This window comes from Hibiscus syriacus, unplaced genomic scaffold (assembly GCF_006381635.1).
Source record: "Hibiscus syriacus cultivar Baekdansim isolate YM2019G1 unplaced genomic scaffold, ASM638163v2 tig00110557_pilon, whole genome shotgun sequence".
Classification (NCBI taxonomy): domain Eukaryota; kingdom Viridiplantae; phylum Streptophyta; class Magnoliopsida; order Malvales; family Malvaceae; genus Hibiscus; species Hibiscus syriacus.
Window position 1 is genome coordinate 704854 of NW_024062780.1, and position 19953 is coordinate 724806.

At 34.0% G+C, this 19953-nt stretch overlaps 3 protein-coding genes and 1 pseudogene across 5 annotated transcripts; 2 read left to right on the forward strand and 2 right to left on the reverse strand.

Moving 5' to 3' along the window:
* Positions 1 to 420: 420 nt before the first annotated feature.
* On the reverse strand, positions 421 to 2119 carry LOC120132122. Its single transcript, XM_039148945.1, has 2 exons — positions 1774 to 2119; positions 421 to 709 (listed from the first exon to the last, which is right to left on the reverse strand). The coding sequence occupies exons 1-2, from the start codon at positions 2066 to 2068 to the stop codon at positions 642 to 644; spliced, it is 363 nt and encodes a 120-aa protein (XP_039004876.1). The 5' UTR covers positions 2069 to 2119; the 3' UTR covers positions 421 to 641.
* Positions 2120 to 10263: 8144 nt separating this feature from the next.
* Positions 10264 to 14074, forward strand: LOC120132206. Its single transcript, XM_039149017.1, has 5 exons — positions 10264 to 10454; positions 11213 to 11527; positions 12694 to 12895; positions 13296 to 13524; positions 13844 to 14074. Exons 1-5 carry the CDS (start codon positions 10356 to 10358, stop codon positions 14058 to 14060), a joined length of 1062 nt encoding a protein of 353 aa, XP_039004948.1. The 5' UTR covers positions 10264 to 10355; the 3' UTR covers positions 14061 to 14074.
* A 290-nt stretch (positions 14075 to 14364) lies between these two features.
* Positions 14365 to 15833, reverse strand: LOC120132208 (nuclear transcription factor Y subunit A-9-like). 3 transcript variants are annotated; one of them, XM_039149019.1, is made up of 5 exons: positions 15789 to 15833; positions 15176 to 15340; positions 14815 to 14935; positions 14487 to 14742; positions 14365 to 14443 (listed from the first exon to the last, which is right to left on the reverse strand). In XM_039149019.1, exons 1-4 carry the CDS (start codon positions 15789 to 15791, stop codon positions 14594 to 14596), a joined length of 438 nt encoding a protein of 145 aa, XP_039004950.1. In that variant the 5' UTR covers positions 15792 to 15833; the 3' UTR covers positions 14365 to 14443; positions 14487 to 14593. The 3 variants fall into 3 exon arrangements, with proteins under 3 accessions (XP_039004950.1, XP_039004949.1, XP_039004951.1); XM_039149018.1 differs by having other exon boundaries at positions 14487 to 14935; XM_039149020.1 differs by lacking the exon at positions 15789 to 15833 and having other exon boundaries at positions 15176 to 15403.
* Positions 15834 to 16166: 333 nt separating this feature from the next.
* On the forward strand, positions 16167 to 19239 carry LOC120132207 (annotated as a pseudogene).
* Positions 19240 to 19953: the final 714 nt, after the last annotated feature.

Here is a 19953-nt window from a genome sequence, read left to right on the forward strand (position 1 = left end):
ATATGTCGCTTTGATAATGTATTGTTGGTCCATGGAAACACCATTAGCACAGCGAAGATAAGTTAATCCGGCGATCCTAAACCAATGGATGATGGAAGAGATGATTTTGAACCTGATTTTCCAAACAATAAACAAAATACTAAAATGAAACAAAAACTAAAGTTTTTAACAGTGGGTACTAAAATGAAACAAAAACTAAAGTTTTTAACGGCAGGTACTAAAATGAAACAAAAACTAAACTTTAGGTATGATTTTAAAAAACATACCAAAATTGAAAGTTTATTTACTAAAACGGACCGAAACTGATAGTTTAGGTACTGAGTAAGTAATTTATCCTAATATCAATAATAATTGTATTGTTCTAAGTTTTTTCTTTTATTCAACCACTTATATTCGATCGACTAATTCGGATTTAGGGGTTTTATTTAATATACTACTAAAATTCCGGTGCTATTTAACAGATACAGCTCTGGAAAGACTCTTGTGGTGTTAATGGTGCAAGGACTACTGCAAAACTGCCGCACCTCTGGTGCTGCCAGGTTGAGGATCATACTCTGGTCCATCGATGGACGGCTTTATCACCGAATAAAACAACACATTGTAGAAGATTGTGAAGGCAAGGAGAACAACAGTTAAATATGCTAGGGAAGACCCTGAAATTTCTGGGCTTTCTTCTTCCATCTCATCACCGTGAGTTTTACATCTGCAGCTGCAATCAGTTGAAACTAAACATGTCACTACTACATTTCGTCAACAGGCTAGTAAATAAGATCAGTGACATCCATGTCTGTATAAGAGAAGGATTCGTGGAGGTTGAAATTCCAACTTCAGAACGGTTCGTTCTTTTTTAATTTGAACGAAGAATCACAATCGATCGGTGTACGGTGGATACACAATTAAAAATAATAAACGACATATTATATCTCTAGGTAAAGAGAGAGGTAGAAGAAGAAGTCTATTCCTTTTGATGGTAGAGTTTATAAACTTATTCTTGTGCATGCCTGATGTTATGATCATCATCATGTTGTCTGTAGATAGATAAAATAAATAAATAAATACAATCGTAAATTAATAAATTTAAGAGTAAATTATACATTTTTATATTTAAACTGTCGGTTTTGATATGTTTTAGTATCTAAATTTTTAATTTTTTTTTCAAAATCAAATTTTGTTTCGTTTTAGTACCCGCACTTAAAAACTTAAAGCATTTAATACATAAACTATCAGTTTTAGTACCTAAACTAAAATTTTCAGTGGCGATATATTAAAATAAATAAAAATTAAACTTTAGGTATGATTTTAAAAAGAATTAAAAGTTTAGGTACTAAAATAGATTAAAACTAATAGTTTAGATATTAAATACAGAATTTACCCTAAATTTAATCATAACATATCTCTTGGACTTTTCTATAATTTTTGAAGATAATGACTGCCAAGCTCCAGAGACTTTAGTTTACGGATTGTAATTTGCGAAAGAATAATTCCGGAGGAGGTACAACAAATATCATTGCTAATTAAGATTAAATGAATAAATCGGACTAAACCCAAGTCGATGATGCTACTTACTCGCTGCTTTAACTCTACTGATTAAGCTATTCATTTGATTTCTTTGGGAGAAATCACTTGTTTAAGCAGGACAGAACATTTGGTAAACACGAAATTACTCTAGAATAAAAAACCCAAACAGCATCCATGAATTCAATTAACAAGTTGTTGCCAAAACATAAACAACGGCAGAGAATTAAAGAAAAAATGAATGGAAATTTCAGTTACCTCTGATCTTAGGAGTGCTGACTTGTTTATCAGAGAGGGTTTGCAGCTGCTGTTCAAGGTTTCTTAGGGCTTCCTTAGCCTCTTCTGGGTATATTTCAAGCTGCTCTGCATCTTTCTCCACCGCACGAGCAATCCAAGAAGACGATGATGGTAAGCCGGTTTTCTTCTTGGGATTAAAATCACTGGAAATACTCCCGCCATGTTGATGTTGATGTTGAAGTTTAACCCATTGAAAGAAAGGAGCAAATGGTGATGAACGGTTGCTTCGAAGCAGCAAATAATGGAGACTAAGCATTTCTTTTTCTCTTTTAATGATTGGCAATGGAGGCACTGCCACTGATGACCTTCGAAGATAGAAGTTTCAGAGGGTTATTTAGGTCTTTTTAGTATCCTTTAATGCAATTCGCTTAGCATTATTTATTTATTTTGCATCCCAAAATATTGACGTTTTTCTCGAAAAATCACCGATGATTATTATATTTATCGATCTAACATCGATCAGATTATATTTCTCGATCTAACATCCGTAGCAACAAAGTGCGCTCTCTGTCCCGTGCTATATGCTGATTTAGCGTCACGTGGGGATAGCGCGCCCCCTATACCGCGTTATACGCTGACATGACTTACACGTGGGTATAGCACGGCCCCTGATCCACACTATAATTGTTTATCTGACACGTGGGTATAGCGCGGTACATGAGGCGTGCTATACCTTTAATTACCCCCAATCTTCCCTATAAATACCCACATCTTCTATTACTTTCATCACACTATATTCTCTCAAATTCTCTCAAATACTCTCTCTATTTAAGGTATATTTTATAATATTTTTAATATTATGTATTTAATTTATTTAAATATTTTAATTTATTTAATATTTTACTAATATTTTTTTTTGCAGATATATAATGAAAGGCGATCTACTTCGCTTGGATGGATTATTCGTGGACCTACCTCGGTACATATCGTAAGGAGTTACGGATGAATGTCTCCCCATTATGGCATTAAAATCATTACAAATTATTGTAGTCGGGCTGTCAACTTGATTAACCTGTTCAGCCAGCCCATGGTGGGAGCTTAATGATTGACCCCGAACAGCACACACTTGAACAAAATGTACATACATCTCAATAGCGGCGTCTGAATAATTACTTTGAGCTTCAACCATCATTTGAACATTATCATTGTTCGAAAGTTCGAACGCTGTATAAGTTAATGACAAAATGATGTTGGAAATTTGTATTGCAATGACGACATTCTTCTATTACTTCCAACATGAATCTTCCTCGAAATCTTTGTTATCAGCTCCTCAAGAGTTATGTTTTTCTTGAATGATATTTTAACACGTTCATTTGATACAAAAACAACGCCGGTTTCATTTTCTCGAATTTCATCATCATAATAAGAGAAAATAACCTCATTGACCAAAAATGCTTTATAATATACGATTTTAACCAACTTTTTTTGGATTTGCCAAAATGACCAACTAAATCGTAATGCGATCGATAATTCGTAACGCGATCTCCGGTATCGCAAATCAGTTTCCAGATTCGCAACGCGAACTTCGACTATCGCAATGCGAACTTGGACTATCGCAATGCGAATATGTAAATCGCAATGCGATAGTCGACTATCGCAATGCGAACTTGGACTATCGCAATGCGAACTTCGACTATCGCAATGCGAACTTCGACTATCGCAATGCGAACTTGGATTATCGCAATGCGAATATGTAAATCGCAATGCGATAGTCCAAGTTCACATTGCGATAGTCGAAGTTCGCGTTGCGATAGTCGACTATCGCATTGCGATTTACATATTCGCATTGCGATAGTCCAAGTTCGCATTGCGATAGTCGAAGTTCGCGTTGCGATTTATTCCAAATTCGTTACAATAGTCCAAAATCGCAACGACTGGTAGTATTGCATTTGTTTCTTAATAATTTTCTCTAAAAGGATAGTATTCGCGCGGACGCCACGACCACGACCACGACCCGAGACGGACGGCGGCGGCGGCGGCGCGCGAGAGTCCCCCTTGTTCTCTATCACTCAACAAGGAAGTGGGAAAGCCAAGCCTTAAATATCATTCCCAATAGTATTTCCAATACTATGTGGGATTGAGCATTACTAACACTTGTTTCCAATACAATGTGATTATTCAGGAAACAATTAACAATCATGCACCTTAAAACAACTGAATCAGCAACCAATTGCATTAGTATTATACGATTAAATATGTCATAATTAAAAGTCAATCTACAATCAATCAAGATTATTGCAATTTTAAGCAAAACATTCAAAAATAATATCACTATTTAAGGCTCAATCCCACATAGTATTGGGAACAAGTGTTGGTAATACTAAATCTCACATAGTATTGGAAACACTATTGGGAATGGTATTTAAGGCTTGGCTTTCCCACTTCCTTGTTGAGTGATAGAGAACAAGGGGGACTCTCGCGCGCCGTCGCCGCCGCCGTCCGTCTCGTCTCGTGGTCGTGGTAATACGTGTCTTCGACACGTCCGCGTGAATACTATCTTTTTAGAGAAAATTCTTAAGAAACAAATGTAATACCGTCGTTGCAATTTTGGACTATCGCAACGAACTTGGAATAAATCGCAACGCGAACTTCGACTATCGCAACGAACTTGGAATAAATCGCAAAGCGAACTTGGACTATCGCAATGCGAATATGTAAATCGCAATGCGATAGTCGAAGTTCGCGTTGCGAATCTGAAAACTGATTTGTGATACCGGAGATCGCGTTGCGAATTATCAATCGCATTGCGATTTAGTTGGTCATTTTGGCAAATCCAAAAAAAGTTGGTTAAAATCGTATATTATAAGACATTTTTTGTCACTGAGGTTATTTTCTCTCATAATAAACAATAGCTGAAAGTCACGCCATTCTTTGAGTTTAAAAGTGTGACAATATTATATCTGCAAAAAAAATAACTGAAACAAACCTGATTAAATAAATTATATATAAACGAAAATATAACACAATAATTTTTTTACAGATCAACGTAAATAATTTAAATAATATAATTTTATGTTATTACCTGTACCGCAAAACTATTTTGATGTATGCTCATGCTTTTTAATTTTACAAACACAAAAATTAATTGAAAATAATTAGTATAATATTTTTTCAAATAATCATAATAAACAATAAGTATAATTAAAAAAATTATAACAAAATTTATAACGAAAAATCACACGAACTTTTAAATCAAATATGAGAAAATTACCAGAATTATTACTCGTTGACGGAATTGTTGTATTAATTTATAAGTTGAGAGGAGAGATGTGAGGAGATGTGAGAAACTTAACCAGGAGTGAAGGGTATTTATAATCATATAAGGCTCGGTAACTGCACCGCGCTATATATAATTATTCAGATAAAAGGTATAACGCGGACTCTGATTCATACCCAGGTATAGCGCTGAGCAGGGGTAGCGCTATACCCCTACGTGGCGTATAGCGCGGATCAGGGGGCGCGCTATATCCCACGTGGCGCCAAATCAACATATAATGCGGGGCAGAGAGCGCACTTTACTGCTACGAGTGTTAGATCGGAAAATATAATCTGACCGGTGTTAAATCGATAAATATACCAATCACCGGTGATTTTTCGGGAAAAACACCCAAAATATTATGATTTAATTTTTTAATAAATTTAAAATACTTACTTATTAATTGAACAAATTATTTAAAAAATAGAAAATGTAACAATATAGTGAAGGCCTATAATATTTATTAATAAAACATATCTATTCTTCGGATAAAAACTATATTTTAATGTATAAACCAAAAGATCCGTGATAAAAGAAATATTATTGTTCTTTCAGGTCTCGAGTTTGAGCATCATGAATGATAGAGATGTGTACGTTCAATATTAAATAGTTAAAAGTAGGGATGGACATGGGTCGGGTTTGCCAAACCCAACCCGATTTTTTTGAGATAAAATCTGAACCCGATTAGACTCGATCCGAAATAATAATAAAAATATTATTTTTATTCAATAAAAAATGATTTAATTTACAAATAATATATAGAGGGGTATTATTGTAATTATCCCTAAATATATAAGGTAAAATTATATTTTCCGAGTCGGGTCAAGTCGGGTATTTTTCAACTTAAACCCGAATCTGATCCACCCGAACATCACCTTTAAAAAACCCGACCCGAACCATAATTAAAAAAAAACCCGATCGAATTGGGTTCGGGTCCCATGTCCATCCTTAGTTAAGAGTTATTTTTTAACCGATATTATCTTGTATTTACCTCATATTAATAAAAAAAAATATTCTAATAATAATTAAAACTAATCAATGCATAAAATAATTTACAAAAAAATGTTAATAAAAAAATAACTTAAATGAATTCATTAGGTTCTCTATTTATCATCTAGTACATATCTTTAATGACCTGTAACTTATTTTTTTAACAAAATAAACTGATGTTTTGTCATTACGAGGATGGAGAATACAAAGAAACTAAAAAGTATAAAATAAAATAAAAACAAATTTGAAGATTACATATGACATTTAAATTTGGGCTTAAATATAAAAAAAAGTCTTCAACGTATATCTTTGGTTTTAGTTTAATATTTAACATTTTTTTCGTTCTAATTTAATACTTAACGTTTTATTCCGTAATTCAGTTTGGGTCAAGTCGTGATGGACTTTTAATTTCGACCGTTAACCCATTAAACATGCCACCTGGCATGTTTTTAATATTAAAAAATAAATTCTTAAAATAAGAAATTAATTAAAATAAAAAATGATTTTATTCCCTCTCTTCCCCTCTAACAAATCCTTGTTGCCAAAGCTTAGGCTTGGGTCTCTTCCCCCAAATGCTTTTGCGTTCTTTCCCTCTCTCCCCCTTTATCTTCCCCTCTAGCAAATCCTTGTAAAGCTAAAAGAAAAAAACTTAAGCTTTTTCACCATTGGAAAATCTGTGTGTTTTTTTTAACATTGATCCAAACAGAACCCGATTCCATTACTATTGGAAATAGCTTGAAAATCTCCAAAAGCAGCTTCATGTGGAAGTAGTAAATGCATGGTTATCAAAACCGGATCGGATCGACCGGTTCAACCTGTTGAACTGTGAACCAGTGACATGTCCAGTCCGATTAACTTCCAAAACTAGTTTTGCAATGAACCGGTTGAAAATCGGTAGAACCGACTGAGAATCGGTGTGAACCGGCTAAAAACCGGTAAAATCAGTATGAACAGCCAATTATGTTTTTTTTCTTTTTTTTAAAAAATTAAACCGACGACGTCGTTTGTTAAACGAGTCGAGTCGAACTCGAATATTGCTGAATTCGACTCGAACTCGAAAACTTTAAAAGTAAACTCAACTTGACTCAAAAACTCACGAGCTAAAAATTATCAAGTTTAACTCGAACTCGAAATATAATATTAAAACTTGAACTTGAAAAGGCTTGAACTCAAAAAAATTTAGAAGCTCTATTGAAGCCTGAAATTCGAGTTTGATTGAAGCCTGAAATTCGAGCTCGATTGAAGTGAAACGATAGTTGACTCTGTGCTCACCAAAAGGCTCCATGATTTTGAATGTCAAATTATCTCTATTATTTATAGAAGTCAGTTTGGATGCTCTTCTATGTTTCTTAGCTATGTGAGATTATTTTGTTCTCATATTTTTACTCTTTAGACTTTTGGGATGCTCTTCTATGTTTCTTAGTCATGTTAGATTTGTTTTTTTTAAATAAATTAAACGACATCGTTTGTTATGATTTTTCCATCCCTAAATTTATTTTTTTATTATAGTTATATAATTATATTTATTATTTAATATGTTTTACCTTAAATATTTTGTTGTAGTTGATTTGAATAATTTTGTTTCACTTGATTTTATGATTTTTAACTTATATATATTATGACTTGTGATATTTTTATACCTTTTAATATTGTAAACTTAAAAAAATATTATATATATATTTATATTGCTTTGAATATTATATAAAATTTAAAAAAATATTATTTTATATAAAATCCGATTTAAATCAATTGAATCAGTTAACTAATACCTTCATCGGTTCAAGGATTTTAAAAAATTGAGTAAATGCATTAAACTGGCTACCCTACCAGAACTATAAAATTCCATTATTCCTTAACATTATCAAGTGGTGGTGTTCATTTCAAAAGAAACAGCAAACAAGAGAGTAAATATCAGTTATTTCAACCCCGTCATTACCTTGTCGGTGGTCTTCTGTTTCAAATCATCGTCTGCAACAGGTTCTCGTCTAGCTACTTTCTATGTAAAAACCAGGAAAGTTTGAAGCTTTTTCCATGAAGTTTTTACTGATATTTTGTCTTTCATGGAGTTTGCTTCTCTCATGCAACTCTCAATTGCAAACATCTCAAAGCCAAACCTTCCTTCAGCTAAAGGAGCATTTGGAGTACCCGAAGCAGCTCGAGATATGGTACGATAGAAAAACAGACTTCTGTTCTTCATCACCGTCTGCAAATCTGAACATCTCGTGTGAGAATGGGGAAGAGAAAGAGGAAGGGAGGGAAGAAATCATTTATTCATCTGAATTAATTTCTTATTTTAAGAAATTATTTTTTAATATTAAAAACATAACATGTGTCATTTTTTATAGGTTAACGGTTCTTCACAGTCTAATCCAATTTAGTTGCAAAATGAAAAGTGAGGCTCAAATTGAAATAAAAAAAACATATCAAACTGAAATGAAAAGAACGTTGAACATAAAACTATAATCAAATGCATTTTTTGACATTTTTTTTTATATTTAAACCTTAAAATTGCTATGAAAATTTAACAAAACAATAATAAATTTATTAAATGATATTAGTGATTAAGAAAGATGTTATTTTTTGATATATTAAATTTAAATAGTTATATTTACAAAACGTATTATCAATAATTTAAAAATTATAAATAAATAATATCTATTAATTACATCATACTTTCTAAAAACGATAAATAATAAAGAAAGAAATCATAAAGTTTTATATAAAACTATAATATTTAACTTATTCCAGTACCTAATAAAAAAACTTATTCTAATTTGTATTTTATTAATAATACCATATAACCTATTAGCTATAGTTAAGGATGTTGAAATCCGAGTACCCGGTTTTCGGGTACCCGGTCTTTGGGTATTTTCGGCTCGTGTTTCGACTCGAATGTTATAGGTATTTAGTATCTGCATATCTGGATTTTGCGGGTATCCGTAATTTGAGTAATAGGGTATTCGATTTTTAATTTTTTTAAATTATTAAATTTTTTTAAAAATAAAAATTATATTATTAAAAAATATTATATTAATTATTAAACATATAATTATTGGGTGGGTGAATGTTTTTTTAATTTTATTAGTTTAATTTAATATATAAAATTATTAATAATTAAATATGTAATATTATAATATATAAAAAATAATTATAACCGAGTACTTGCACTATCAGGTACCTAAAAAAAAGAAATTTTGTGACCTGTGTGTCGACTCAAAAAATGTTGGATCGGATATTTTTTAAAGAGAAAATAACCTCACAGACTAAAAATACCTTATAATATACAATTTTAACCAACTTTTTTTTGGATTTGTCAAAATGACCAACTAAATCGCAATGCGATCGATAATTAGCAACGCGATCTTCGGTATCGCAAATCAGTTTCCAGATTCACAACGCGATTCTAACTATCGCATTGCGATATCCCAAATTCGCGTTGCGATTTTCCTAATTCGCAATGCGAATACGTAAATCGCAATGTGATTACGTAAATCGCAACGAGATTCTGACTACCGCAATACTGAATTTCAAATTCGTAACTCGATTTCTGAATTTGTAACAGGTTTTAATTAATATTCGTGTTTGGAACTTGAAAATAAAATACGCGTAGCGATTCTAATGGCGCTTTAAAAATCGCGTTGCAATTTACGGATACGCGTTGCGATTTTACGTATTATCGTTGCGATTTACGGATACGCATTGCGATTTACGTATTCTCGTTACGATTTACGGATACGCGTTGCGATTTACGTATTCTCGTTGCGATTTACGGATACGCGTTGCGATTTTACGTATTGTCGTTGCGATTTACGGATACGCGTTGCGATTTTACGGATACTCGTTGCGATAGTCAGAATCGCGTTGCGATTTATATGTTCGCGTTGCGATTTTCATATTCGCGTTGCGATTATGGAAAATCATGCGAATTTGTACTATCTCATTGCGATTCTGGGAACTGATTTGCGATTCTGGAGATCGCGTTGCGATTTTTATTTCACATTGCGATTTTTTTGGTCATTTTGACAAATCCAAAAAAAATTGATTAAAATCGTATATTATGAAGTATTTTTTGACACTGAGATTATTTTCTCTTTTTTAAAAAATACTCAATTCTTTTAGTTCGAGAGTCAGATATTTTTAAATACCACTGCCTATAGTAGTAATAATTTAAAATGTTACTATGGATATTATTATATCTTAAAACAAAAGCAAAATAACAAAGAAAAGCAAAAACGAACAAAAAAAATTAGTAGGAAAACAGAAGAGAGAGGGAGAGAAAACGGGAAAAAGAAAAGGAATGAAGAAATCAGCAGGAGCAGAGAAGAAGAAATCCCGAAGATCTTCGGCTTCCGTTCAAAACGTCAGCAGAGATCCCGGCTCCGACACTCCTCCTAGGGTTTGCTTTTTTTTTTTTCTTCTCTTTCTCATTTCATTTCTTTGATCTAGTTTTTCTTTTCATATTTTATTTGACATTTCTTCTTGTTTATTTTCGTTTTGATTTCAATTTTTATGTAAAGAATTTTAGTATAAATACTACTCATTTGCTTGAACAAGGAAAAGTACATGTATATATATCTAGAAAAAAAAATGAAAGATGGATATGGATTCGTGTTAATGTTTGCACCAGCTCAATCAGCGTACTACTACCATTTCCCTTTTTTTTTTCCTCTTTTGAGGAGCCGGGGCTGGGAATTTTACAGGATCTTTTATTTATTTAATTTATTATTTGTAATGTTCTGTTTAATTATCTCTAGAACTAAAGCAAAGAAGGGATAGATTCTCAGGCTCGGGTTTCCAATGCCTGAATTGTTCATTACATTCGAAAGGGTTATGTTGTCTTAGAATGTTTCAGAAAATGTTGCCTCCACAGTACAGCGAAATGGTAATTTAAATTACCAATGCCGTCCGAATCTATGATAACAACTTGACTATCTATGATGATATTGAGATTTGTGCTCAATTATGATTTGTTGTCAGTTTTCCCTACTATCTGATGGTATTGCCTTTTATTCTCAACTTTGATATTTGTGATACGGATTTTAGAGTTGTTTTTCAGTACGGATGTACTGCCTAGCATTTATTGTTGAACATAATTCATGAATTTTGTATTTTTTTTTGTTTTCTAATTTTCTATATAATTTCCTTTCTGGCCAGAAACAAGCTGCTAAAAAGGATGTGTTTCAGTTGTTTGCTGAGAAAGTGAGGGACCACAAAGATTTGATTTCGAGATGGGCTGTCTTGCAGGAAACTCGTGTTGAATATTTTAGAGGGAAGGATTTTGTAAGCTTTATGAAAAATCATCCTGAGCTTAAAGAGATACTTGAGTCAAATAGAAATCTAGAAGCTGAAGATATAGCCAATATTTTGTTACAAAAAAATATTTTGGTGCGCTGTGACCGCGTGGTGAAAACTGTTCGTCCAGGGAAGAAAAAGCTGTCTACCTGGCCTGCACATTTAGAAATTTTCCCTGTGAGTATTTTACTTGTTTAACTTCAAAATAATCTATAAATCATATACTGCGTTTACTCTTAGTTGTTGTAGCTGCTTGAATTTCTGATACACAAACAGGTATGTATGTGTTATGCATACATACCTGTGTTATCTTCTTGATATATGGAAAGAGTTATTTCTCCAAAATTATTAAATGCAGACAAGACTTGTACTGATAGTGCTACTCTACCCTATGATGCTGCAGCTCGATCTTTTTTTTTTTATGAGAATCCTTAAGATTTTGTGCTTAGTATTTGCAAATACCTTGTGTTAGACTTGTACACATGGTCTTCCCTTTGATATCACTGGTTTGAACTTAAATATAATATAAATTTTGAGGGTTTTTATATTTTATATACATGTATATTTGAGAGAAGTTCTAGGGGTTTGTTCCATTTTATTGAGTGGTTCCTCAAGTTTGAAGTCTCCTATGCGCCAAGGCTTAGAATCTTTGACAATTTATGTGATGTGGGATCTGAGTTTTTCTATGACATATTGACATACAGTTTTATGTTTATAACTATCCGCTATCATTTGCTTTCCTGCAAAGTTCATTTTAAACAGTTACCTTCCCCCTTTCCTCTCATTGCGCACCTTTGACGCTCTAGTTCCTTTTTTTCATATTAATTCTTAAAATAATATACATTTTCTTAAACTTGCATTGTTCATTTTATCTCATCATAACTTCTTTTAATTATTACAAAAAGAAGATGACTGTCAGATAGAACAAAGTTTTAGATGCTTGAATTTTGGAATGCTAACATAGGATTCTATCATTATTTCCTTTGTTCTTGCAACTGGCTGTGTCTATTTGGTTTAAGCTGTTTCTGTTCTATCATCCATGTGATTATTTTGCGGAAACAAATTTCTTCCTCTTTTTAATGAGGAAGTCTATATGATTGTTCCCTAGGTATTATGTAATTTATGTGTTTTAATGAATTATAAGGCACTCTTTTCTTCCTTCCGTTGATTAAGGAGCACTTTATGATCCATTAATCATTAAGGGGGTTTTTAACGAGGCCTGCCATTCTTATCAAAAAAAAAAAAAAATCTTCCTCTTTTTTATTTTTGAAAAAACAGATTCCAATATCCTGTTGAAACTAATGCCTTCTTGTGGATTTACCTATATCCTGACCTTTTTGCAGGAACAAGTGTTCTCTGAAAATGATGCGTTTTTTGCATGGACGTTTGTAAAACGGAGGCCATTATGGCAAACACTTCTCTCATTTATCTGGCCTGTGTTGACATTAGCAATTTGCTTGTTTCCTGTATATCCACATCGATGCAAATTACTAATACTCTACTGTTGTGCGGGAGTGCTTCTACTTATTCTCTCGTTGCTTTTATGTAAGTTTTTCTGTATTCATTTTTTATATTATTTTATATTATCATATATTAGATCCTTCTTTATGTAATTTGTTTAGTTCTTTTAGTACTATATTAGGTATGCGTTTGATTCTATTAAAATCTAAATTTTCTTTTGTTTACCATGTTAGCAGAAATTTATTTTAATGATTCTGGCTGAAGAAAGCAATAGTTGCTAGTTTGGTTTTCAGGTTGAGCAAAGATCTTTTGTTGCCATGATCTTTTTTCTCCATTCAAGGCTTTGTTTGCTACCTAAGAATTGCATTACATTTAAACCCTTGTTTTAGTCACATAATCCTATTGTCATGTATGTTCTGCTATCGTATGATCATCAGTCCTTCCTATTATAATCCTCTCGATTTTTTAATCACAAAATTTGCAGCGAGAGCTACAATATTTGGTGCTGCATGGATCATTCTAGGAAAGCGCTTTTGGTTCTTCCCTAACATTCTTGCCGAGGAGGCAACATTGCGAGAGTTATTCCGTTTTTGGCCCAAAAAAGATGAAGAAGAGCGACCAAAATGGACAGCAAGGCTGTTCTATGCAATAGTGGCTATGTTGGTCATATTGTTGCTGAGACACCATGCCCCTGATGAGGCTGCTAGAGCAAGGTCAGTTAATCTGCTCTTCTTTAAATATTTACTTAGAAGGCACCCTTTTTCTGTTGTCTGGCACAACAGTTCAATAATCTTATTGCTTTTAAAAAAATTGATTCAGTTTGTGAAAATCTTGAATATATTTCCTTGGTAATCCTGTCAATAGAAATCAGGTTTTTATGAGGTTGTTTAGTCTTTGGCAGTTACAGTTCTTCCTCCTTTTTAAAAAAAAAACTTTGTTTGGCATGTCAAACGGCTTGATCTTTCTGGACCATCATTGTTCTTGGAATCCTTAGCCGTCATACATCTGAAATTTTTACATTTACCCTTGCAGGTATCAGAAGCGAATGTCAAATATAATTGACGATGTCCTTGAATGGTCTCCGAGCCTGGCTCTGTCCGGGATGATGGAGAAACAGACAGTGTTTAATGCCACAGAAAACAATAACACTTCAAATGAAAGCAATGTAACCTCACAGTCAGAGAATGTAACTTCCGCCGATGAAACGGGAAGTTCGGAGGAATCTGATCAATATAAGAATGATAGATAAATCATGTTGGTAGATAGATCAAGTGAGAAGAAAAAATAAGTCAGTATTTATCAAATTTGTGTTTTTGAAGGGTAGACTACAGCACTAACAACAGGGCAGCAATGTCGTTGGATGTTGTAAACCATACATCCATTGAAACATTTGATGTGCTTTATGATTTGGTAGCCTTTCATAGAGTGATTCCATATTTCCAAGCTTTTATAACCAGGCCCAAGTTTCAATGTCTCAAAATGCAAACTAATAGCAATGTTAACCCAATCTACAAATTTCCGCAGGTACGTCTGTAGAAAAGCATCCCACAAACTAAAACAAAGTTTTGAGTTTTATTCAACACTATCTGTACAAGAATGCAAACTGGGGAAAATGAGGTACCGACAAGACAAAAAAGGTTGCCTTATTCCCTTGCACCCACAACCTAATAGCAAAGAGGAAAGCCAAGAATGATTTGCCGCCTTGACAATCTAGTGTCAAGATGAGATCATGGACAACGGTCTTAGAGTTAACCCTTCAGCTTCGGAGAGGGTGTTCTCTGTTCACTGGATAGCAGGAGGCCTACGTGAAGCCTGGTTAGAGGAGATGGTACCACCTCGATTCTGATAACGACCACTGCTGTCTATATGATGGGTGCCATGCATAAGGGACCCTCTTGCTTCCTTCTGGCTGAGGGTGGAGTTCCAGGTTTCCGCAAAATCAGCCGTAAATGGTTCGGAACCACTTGAACTAGCAGGTTGAGATGATAGAGCAAGTCCTGAACCTGTTCCTCTGTATTCTGCTCTCTGTTTTGAAGAATTAGCATCTGTCTTCTTTGCAAAACGCCCTCCACTACCTCTCGCCCGGCGCATAGCTTGCTGATGCCTAGATTCATGAAGATATGGCTGTAGGATATTGGAGATCAGAGATTATCAGGATAGAGGCAAGATGCCATGCATATGGAACCAGAGTAGAACCACATCTTAAATAAAAATGAAAATAACATCTGTCTCGCTAGGTCACCATTCAAACTCTAAGAATCATGTAATTCAACGTGAAACATCAAAAGGGGAAAGATAATTTGACAATCTCTTGATAAAGTGCACAGATTGACCGAATGAAGGAGTATGTAGGGATATGTCTACCTTCCGGACTTTAATATCCTTCTTCTCAAGTTCTGCTTTGGCACGTGCCTGCCTTCGCCTTAAAATTCCCTGGTACTGCTTGGCATTCACGTAAACAGGTTCTTGAGCCTTCTCAATTGGCAAAGCCATTCTTGCACGAGGCATTCCAACAAATGGAGGATAACCCTGAGCATTTCAAACATTTACTACTGAGAAAATATATCCTGTTTTGACAGTCAAGTATCGAAAGAAGGTGACTGATGATCTTGCTACAGAGATTTCTATCACGTTATTTTTTTTTTAAAAAAAAGGCAGTAACAGAAGAAAGGCAGGCGACTGATGGCCGATAACAATTAACATACGTAAAATCTAAGCCCTAGACAGATTCCCCTTTTTCCTTGAGTCAAATGTGAATCCCCAAAATATCAAATGCCACACAAAAGAAGAACGAGTAGGGGAAAAGGCAAAGCAAAGGATGGAAAACAACCCACTTACCAAACCAAGGAAAGAAGAAAATCATTTCAAACTAACATGTAAAACATAACAGCCATTTTTCAATGCTCACCAACCACTTCTTTTTCATAGTCGGGAAGGAAACTTAAAAGTCGGTATCATGGAACAATGATTCACTAACCATAAAGGATTGCAAGGAACTTGAAATTCAAAAGCATGCCTCTATTCATCTAATCAGCAAAGTCTCCAAAGATACTGTATTTACAAATATTATAAGTAAATAATTCCTTAATTATATAATGGAAAGTAAAAGGAATGGTTTCCTTCCTCGTCTCATTCTCCTATTTACAAATGTCAAATGATTGAGAATCATTATTATTATAAATAAAATACTCATTTTATTTATAATAATAAGTAAGGCAGTGAGCGGGGCTTTGATGAAGTCCCCACCCTATTGGCCGAAATGGATTAGGCAGCCATTATAGATATAGCTCTATAAATATGTATTCACAGAAATGGGGAAAATGCAGCTAGAGTAAGATAACTCCAACAAGAAACAATGGAGAGAGATTTGGGGAAAGAGATAATGGAGGTGAGGGAGTGTCATAGGAATGGCAACACCAAGCCTATTTCATGGAGGAGGTCTCAGCTCCAAGCCTTGAAAACTTTCCTCCTCCATTATGAGGTTCAGATTTCTAGGGCTTTAAACCTCGATCTAGGGAAGCATTATGTTGAAGCTTTTCGAGACGAGGTATGATTATTCCTTATTCTTTTACGAGTCGGACATTTAAGAATAAATAAAATTATTTCAATATTAAATTCTACACCGTTTCTTCGTTTTTTTTTTTTTTTTACTTTTGCTGGTTGGACTCTTAAAGAAATCAGTGAATCTTGCATTAGAGAATTTGAGAAGATGGAACGCAAGCACAAAGGTGCTCGTCCTTCGAATCGCATCCCTTTTACTAAAACATTTCTTTAACCATCTCAAAATTTAAATTTAAGCATCGTTGAACTGAGTAAGTTTTAGTTCAATTGATATGATTTATGTCGTAAAATTCAAGGGAGTATGTGTTTGAGTAAAAAAAATCCAAACTTCACCTCAAATTTTTTATTTCTTGCACGAGTTAACTAAGTCGTTCGTTATAGTTGTTTAAGTAATTGATAAGTAGGGATGGACATGAGACCTGAATTCGATGAGTTTTGATCCGATCCGATCGAGGTCGGGTTTTTTTTTTAAATCGAGTTCGGGTCAAGTTGGGTCGGGTTTGGGTTCGGGTTTAGGGTGAAAAATACTCGATTTGAACTAAAAAAAATATTTTACCTTATATATTTAGGGATAATTACAATAATACTCCTCTATATATTATTTTTTCAATTAAATCCCTATTTCTATTGAATAAAAACAATATTTTTATTATTATTTCGAATCGAGTTCAGATTTTATCTCAAAAAGTATGGTCGGGTCAGGTCGGTCGAAACCCGACCCAAACCCTACTCGTGCCCATCCCTATTGATAATGAGTATAGAAATTGTAGTCTTTAAAATAATGGGTAACTACATATTTAGTCATCCAACTATCATTTTGGTCACCATTTTTTCCAAAAACATTACTACCGTTATGTTTTAGACTCATTTTTGTCACATATCATTAAAAAAGGTAACATAACTACTGATGTGTCATTTTATATTTTAATGATGACATAGCATTATCTTATGGTGACACATTAGCATCACCATTAATTTTTTAACAGTAGGTGACCAAAATAAAACCAAAACACTAAGTTAGTGGAACTTCCCCTTGGGTTAGTTTTCTTTATTTATTTTCGTTTCCCATGAATTCAGATTTTTCGATAAATTGTTGTTTTTTGTTGCATATATAAACAGGACTATCCTTGGAGCCTTTAATAGGAGCCATAGCTGCAGGAAATGCTGTCGTTTTAAAACCATCAGAGATGGCCCTGCTTGTTCTTCTCTTCTTGCTAATACCCTTCCCAAGTACCTTGATAATCAAGCTATCAAGGTCATCGAGGGTGGCCCTGCTGTTGGCCAACATCTGCTTCAGCAAAAGTGGGACAAGATTTTCTTCACAGGTACTAAATTATAACAGATTGGATTGTTAATAGAAAACGTAATTCAAAACTGGGAATCATGTTCTTGTACCTTGGTTTAGCTTGCTTTACAAGTAAGGTTTTCAGAATTTTAAGAGTGTAGAACTAATGGTAGGAAGTGCAAACGTGGGACGGATGATAATGTCAGAAGCTGCAAAGAATCTAACACCAGTTACCCTAGAGCTGGGTGGGAAATGCCCTGCTATTCTTGATTCACTTTCGTGGTCTTGGGACACAGAGGTTTCTTTTTTTTTTTACTAAATTTTAAGCTTCGTTTGCTTGCAAATTACATGCTTATCGGTCTGTAACGGTTCGATTTCCGTCTATCAAGGTGGCTATAAAACGAATCGTTGGGGCAAAGTATGGATCTTGTGCGGGTCAAGCTTGTATATCAATTGACTATGTATTAGTGGAGAGGTCATTTTCATCTACTACAGTATGTCAAACTCTCTTATTCATCATATATATACTATCATTTTCTTCTCTTAAATGAAATCTGAATGGTATAGTAAATACAGAGTACCTCTCTCTGCAGGTGGAACTGTTGAAGGCCATAATCAGTACAATGTATGGAGATAACCCTAGAGAATCACACAGCGTTGCCAGGATAGTTAACAAACATCATTTCCTGAGACTTAAAAACATTTTAACTGATCAAGTCTTTATCGTCTATGGCGGCTCGACGGATGAAGACAGCTTGTAACTCAACCTAATATCCATGAATGATATACAAATCCCATGTTCCTTTCATTTATGATTGTTCTAACAAAACCATTGCAGGTACATTGAGACAACAATATTAGCGGATCCCCCACTTGAATCAGCAATAATGACAGAAGAGGTCTTCGGTCCATTGCTTCCGATAATCACGGTAAGGAACATCGAGACACTCCGAAAAGAAGACATTTATAGGCTTATATCAAGTAGTAGTAGTTTGCAGGGAGCAGTCCCTTTTCATCTCTTGAAAAATCAGGGTTTGTTTTGGCAGTTGAATAGGATCGAAGACGGAATAGATTTTATTAACTCAAGGCCTAAACCATTAGCGATATATGCTTTCACCAAAAATGAAGTGCTGAGGAAGAGAATCGTATCCGAAACATCATCCGGAAGTGTTGTTTTTAATGATGCAATCATTCGGGTACTCAGTAGCCATCTTAAAATGAGTTTATTAAGTTGGCAACCAAACCATTAAATCTAATGATTAGTGCCCCCCCCCCCCAAAAACACACACACATCAAATGCAGTTTGCAGTAGACACCATTCCATTTTGGGGCATTGGTGAAAGCGGGATGGGAAAGTACCATGGAAAATTCAGCTTTGACACATTTACGCACTACAAGGCAGTGGTCAGAAGAAGCTTCTTAACTGATTTTTGGTACAGGTTCCCTCCATGGAACAATCATAAGATGGAACTCTTGGAGGATAGTTTTGGTTACGATTATTTCGGATTGCTTCTTGTCATTTTGGGATTGAAGAAGTCTAGAAAGGCTTTTCATGTCAACTAGTTATGCTTCTATTTGTGTCATTGTGTGTGTATGTATGTAGAATACATGCATGGCTACGGCTCTCCTGTTAAATGCATGAAAAAAGCATTAATGATATGCCAGTCACAGAGAAGAAACATAAGAAAACAATAAGCATCGTTTGGTGCTAATTTGACTGCCTCTGCGTCCGTAGAATAATTAATTAGCAGCAAACTTTTGGAAGTTAATTACATGGTGTTATTATCCGTGTAGAAGAGCATTTCATTTATTTACCTTTGATTAATGATTAATGGACAGTAGTAATTCATGCCAAATTTAAATATCACTCAACAGGTTTTTAAAAATTGACTTATCAGTAGCATTTTATTATTGTCGATCGTCTAAAATTCTATTATTTAATTTTAGATTTTAATTTTTATCGTTAAAAATGAAATTAAAAATATTTTTTGTGCATTCATGCCCCGCACATATTGTAGGTAGTCACAATATGGAATCCAATTAACAATGAAAAATGCTCAAAGAATCACTATGAAGCTGATACGAAATAGTACAAGAGAAGGCAACATCCATTATCAAAGAATTCATCAAGGATCTTTATCAGCATTGGACCCTCATTGTTAAGAAAGCAAACACAATTTACATAAATGAAGAGTGCTGAAAAACGTAATAATTCTTCTTCTTCCAAATCAGATCTTCAACCTGAACAAAGAGATTAAAACAAAACATAGATCAAGTAGCCTTTTGAAAGTGTTGT

What these genes read in the sequence shown, in the direction of transcription:
- LOC120132122 (XM_039148945.1), bottom strand. Translation starts at nt 2,068, where the DNA reads ATGCTTAGTCTCCATTATTTGCTGCTTCGAAGCAACCGTTCATCACCA. An exon ending in CAGCACTCCTAAGATCAGAG is followed by an intron (nt 710 to 1,773) that starts GTAACTGAAATT and finishes AACTGATTGCAG; the next exon opens with CTGCAGATGTAAAACTCACG.
- LOC120132206 (XM_039149017.1), top strand. Translation starts at nt 10,356, where the DNA reads ATGAAGAAATCAGCAGGAGCAGAGAAGAAGAAATCCCGAAGATCTTCG. An exon ending in TATTCTCTCGTTGCTTTTAT is followed by an intron (nt 12,896 to 13,295) that starts GTAAGTTTTTCT and finishes CAAAATTTGCAG; the next exon opens with CGAGAGCTACAATATTTGGT. An exon ending in GATGAGGCTGCTAGAGCAAG is followed by an intron (nt 13,525 to 13,843) that starts GTCAGTTAATCT and finishes TTACCCTTGCAG; the next exon opens with GTATCAGAAGCGAATGTCAA.
- LOC120132208 (XM_039149018.1), bottom strand. An exon ending in AGGATATTAAAGTCCGGAAG is followed by an intron (nt 14,936 to 15,175) that starts GTAGACATATCC and finishes AATATCCTACAG; the next exon opens with CCATATCTTCATGAATCTAG.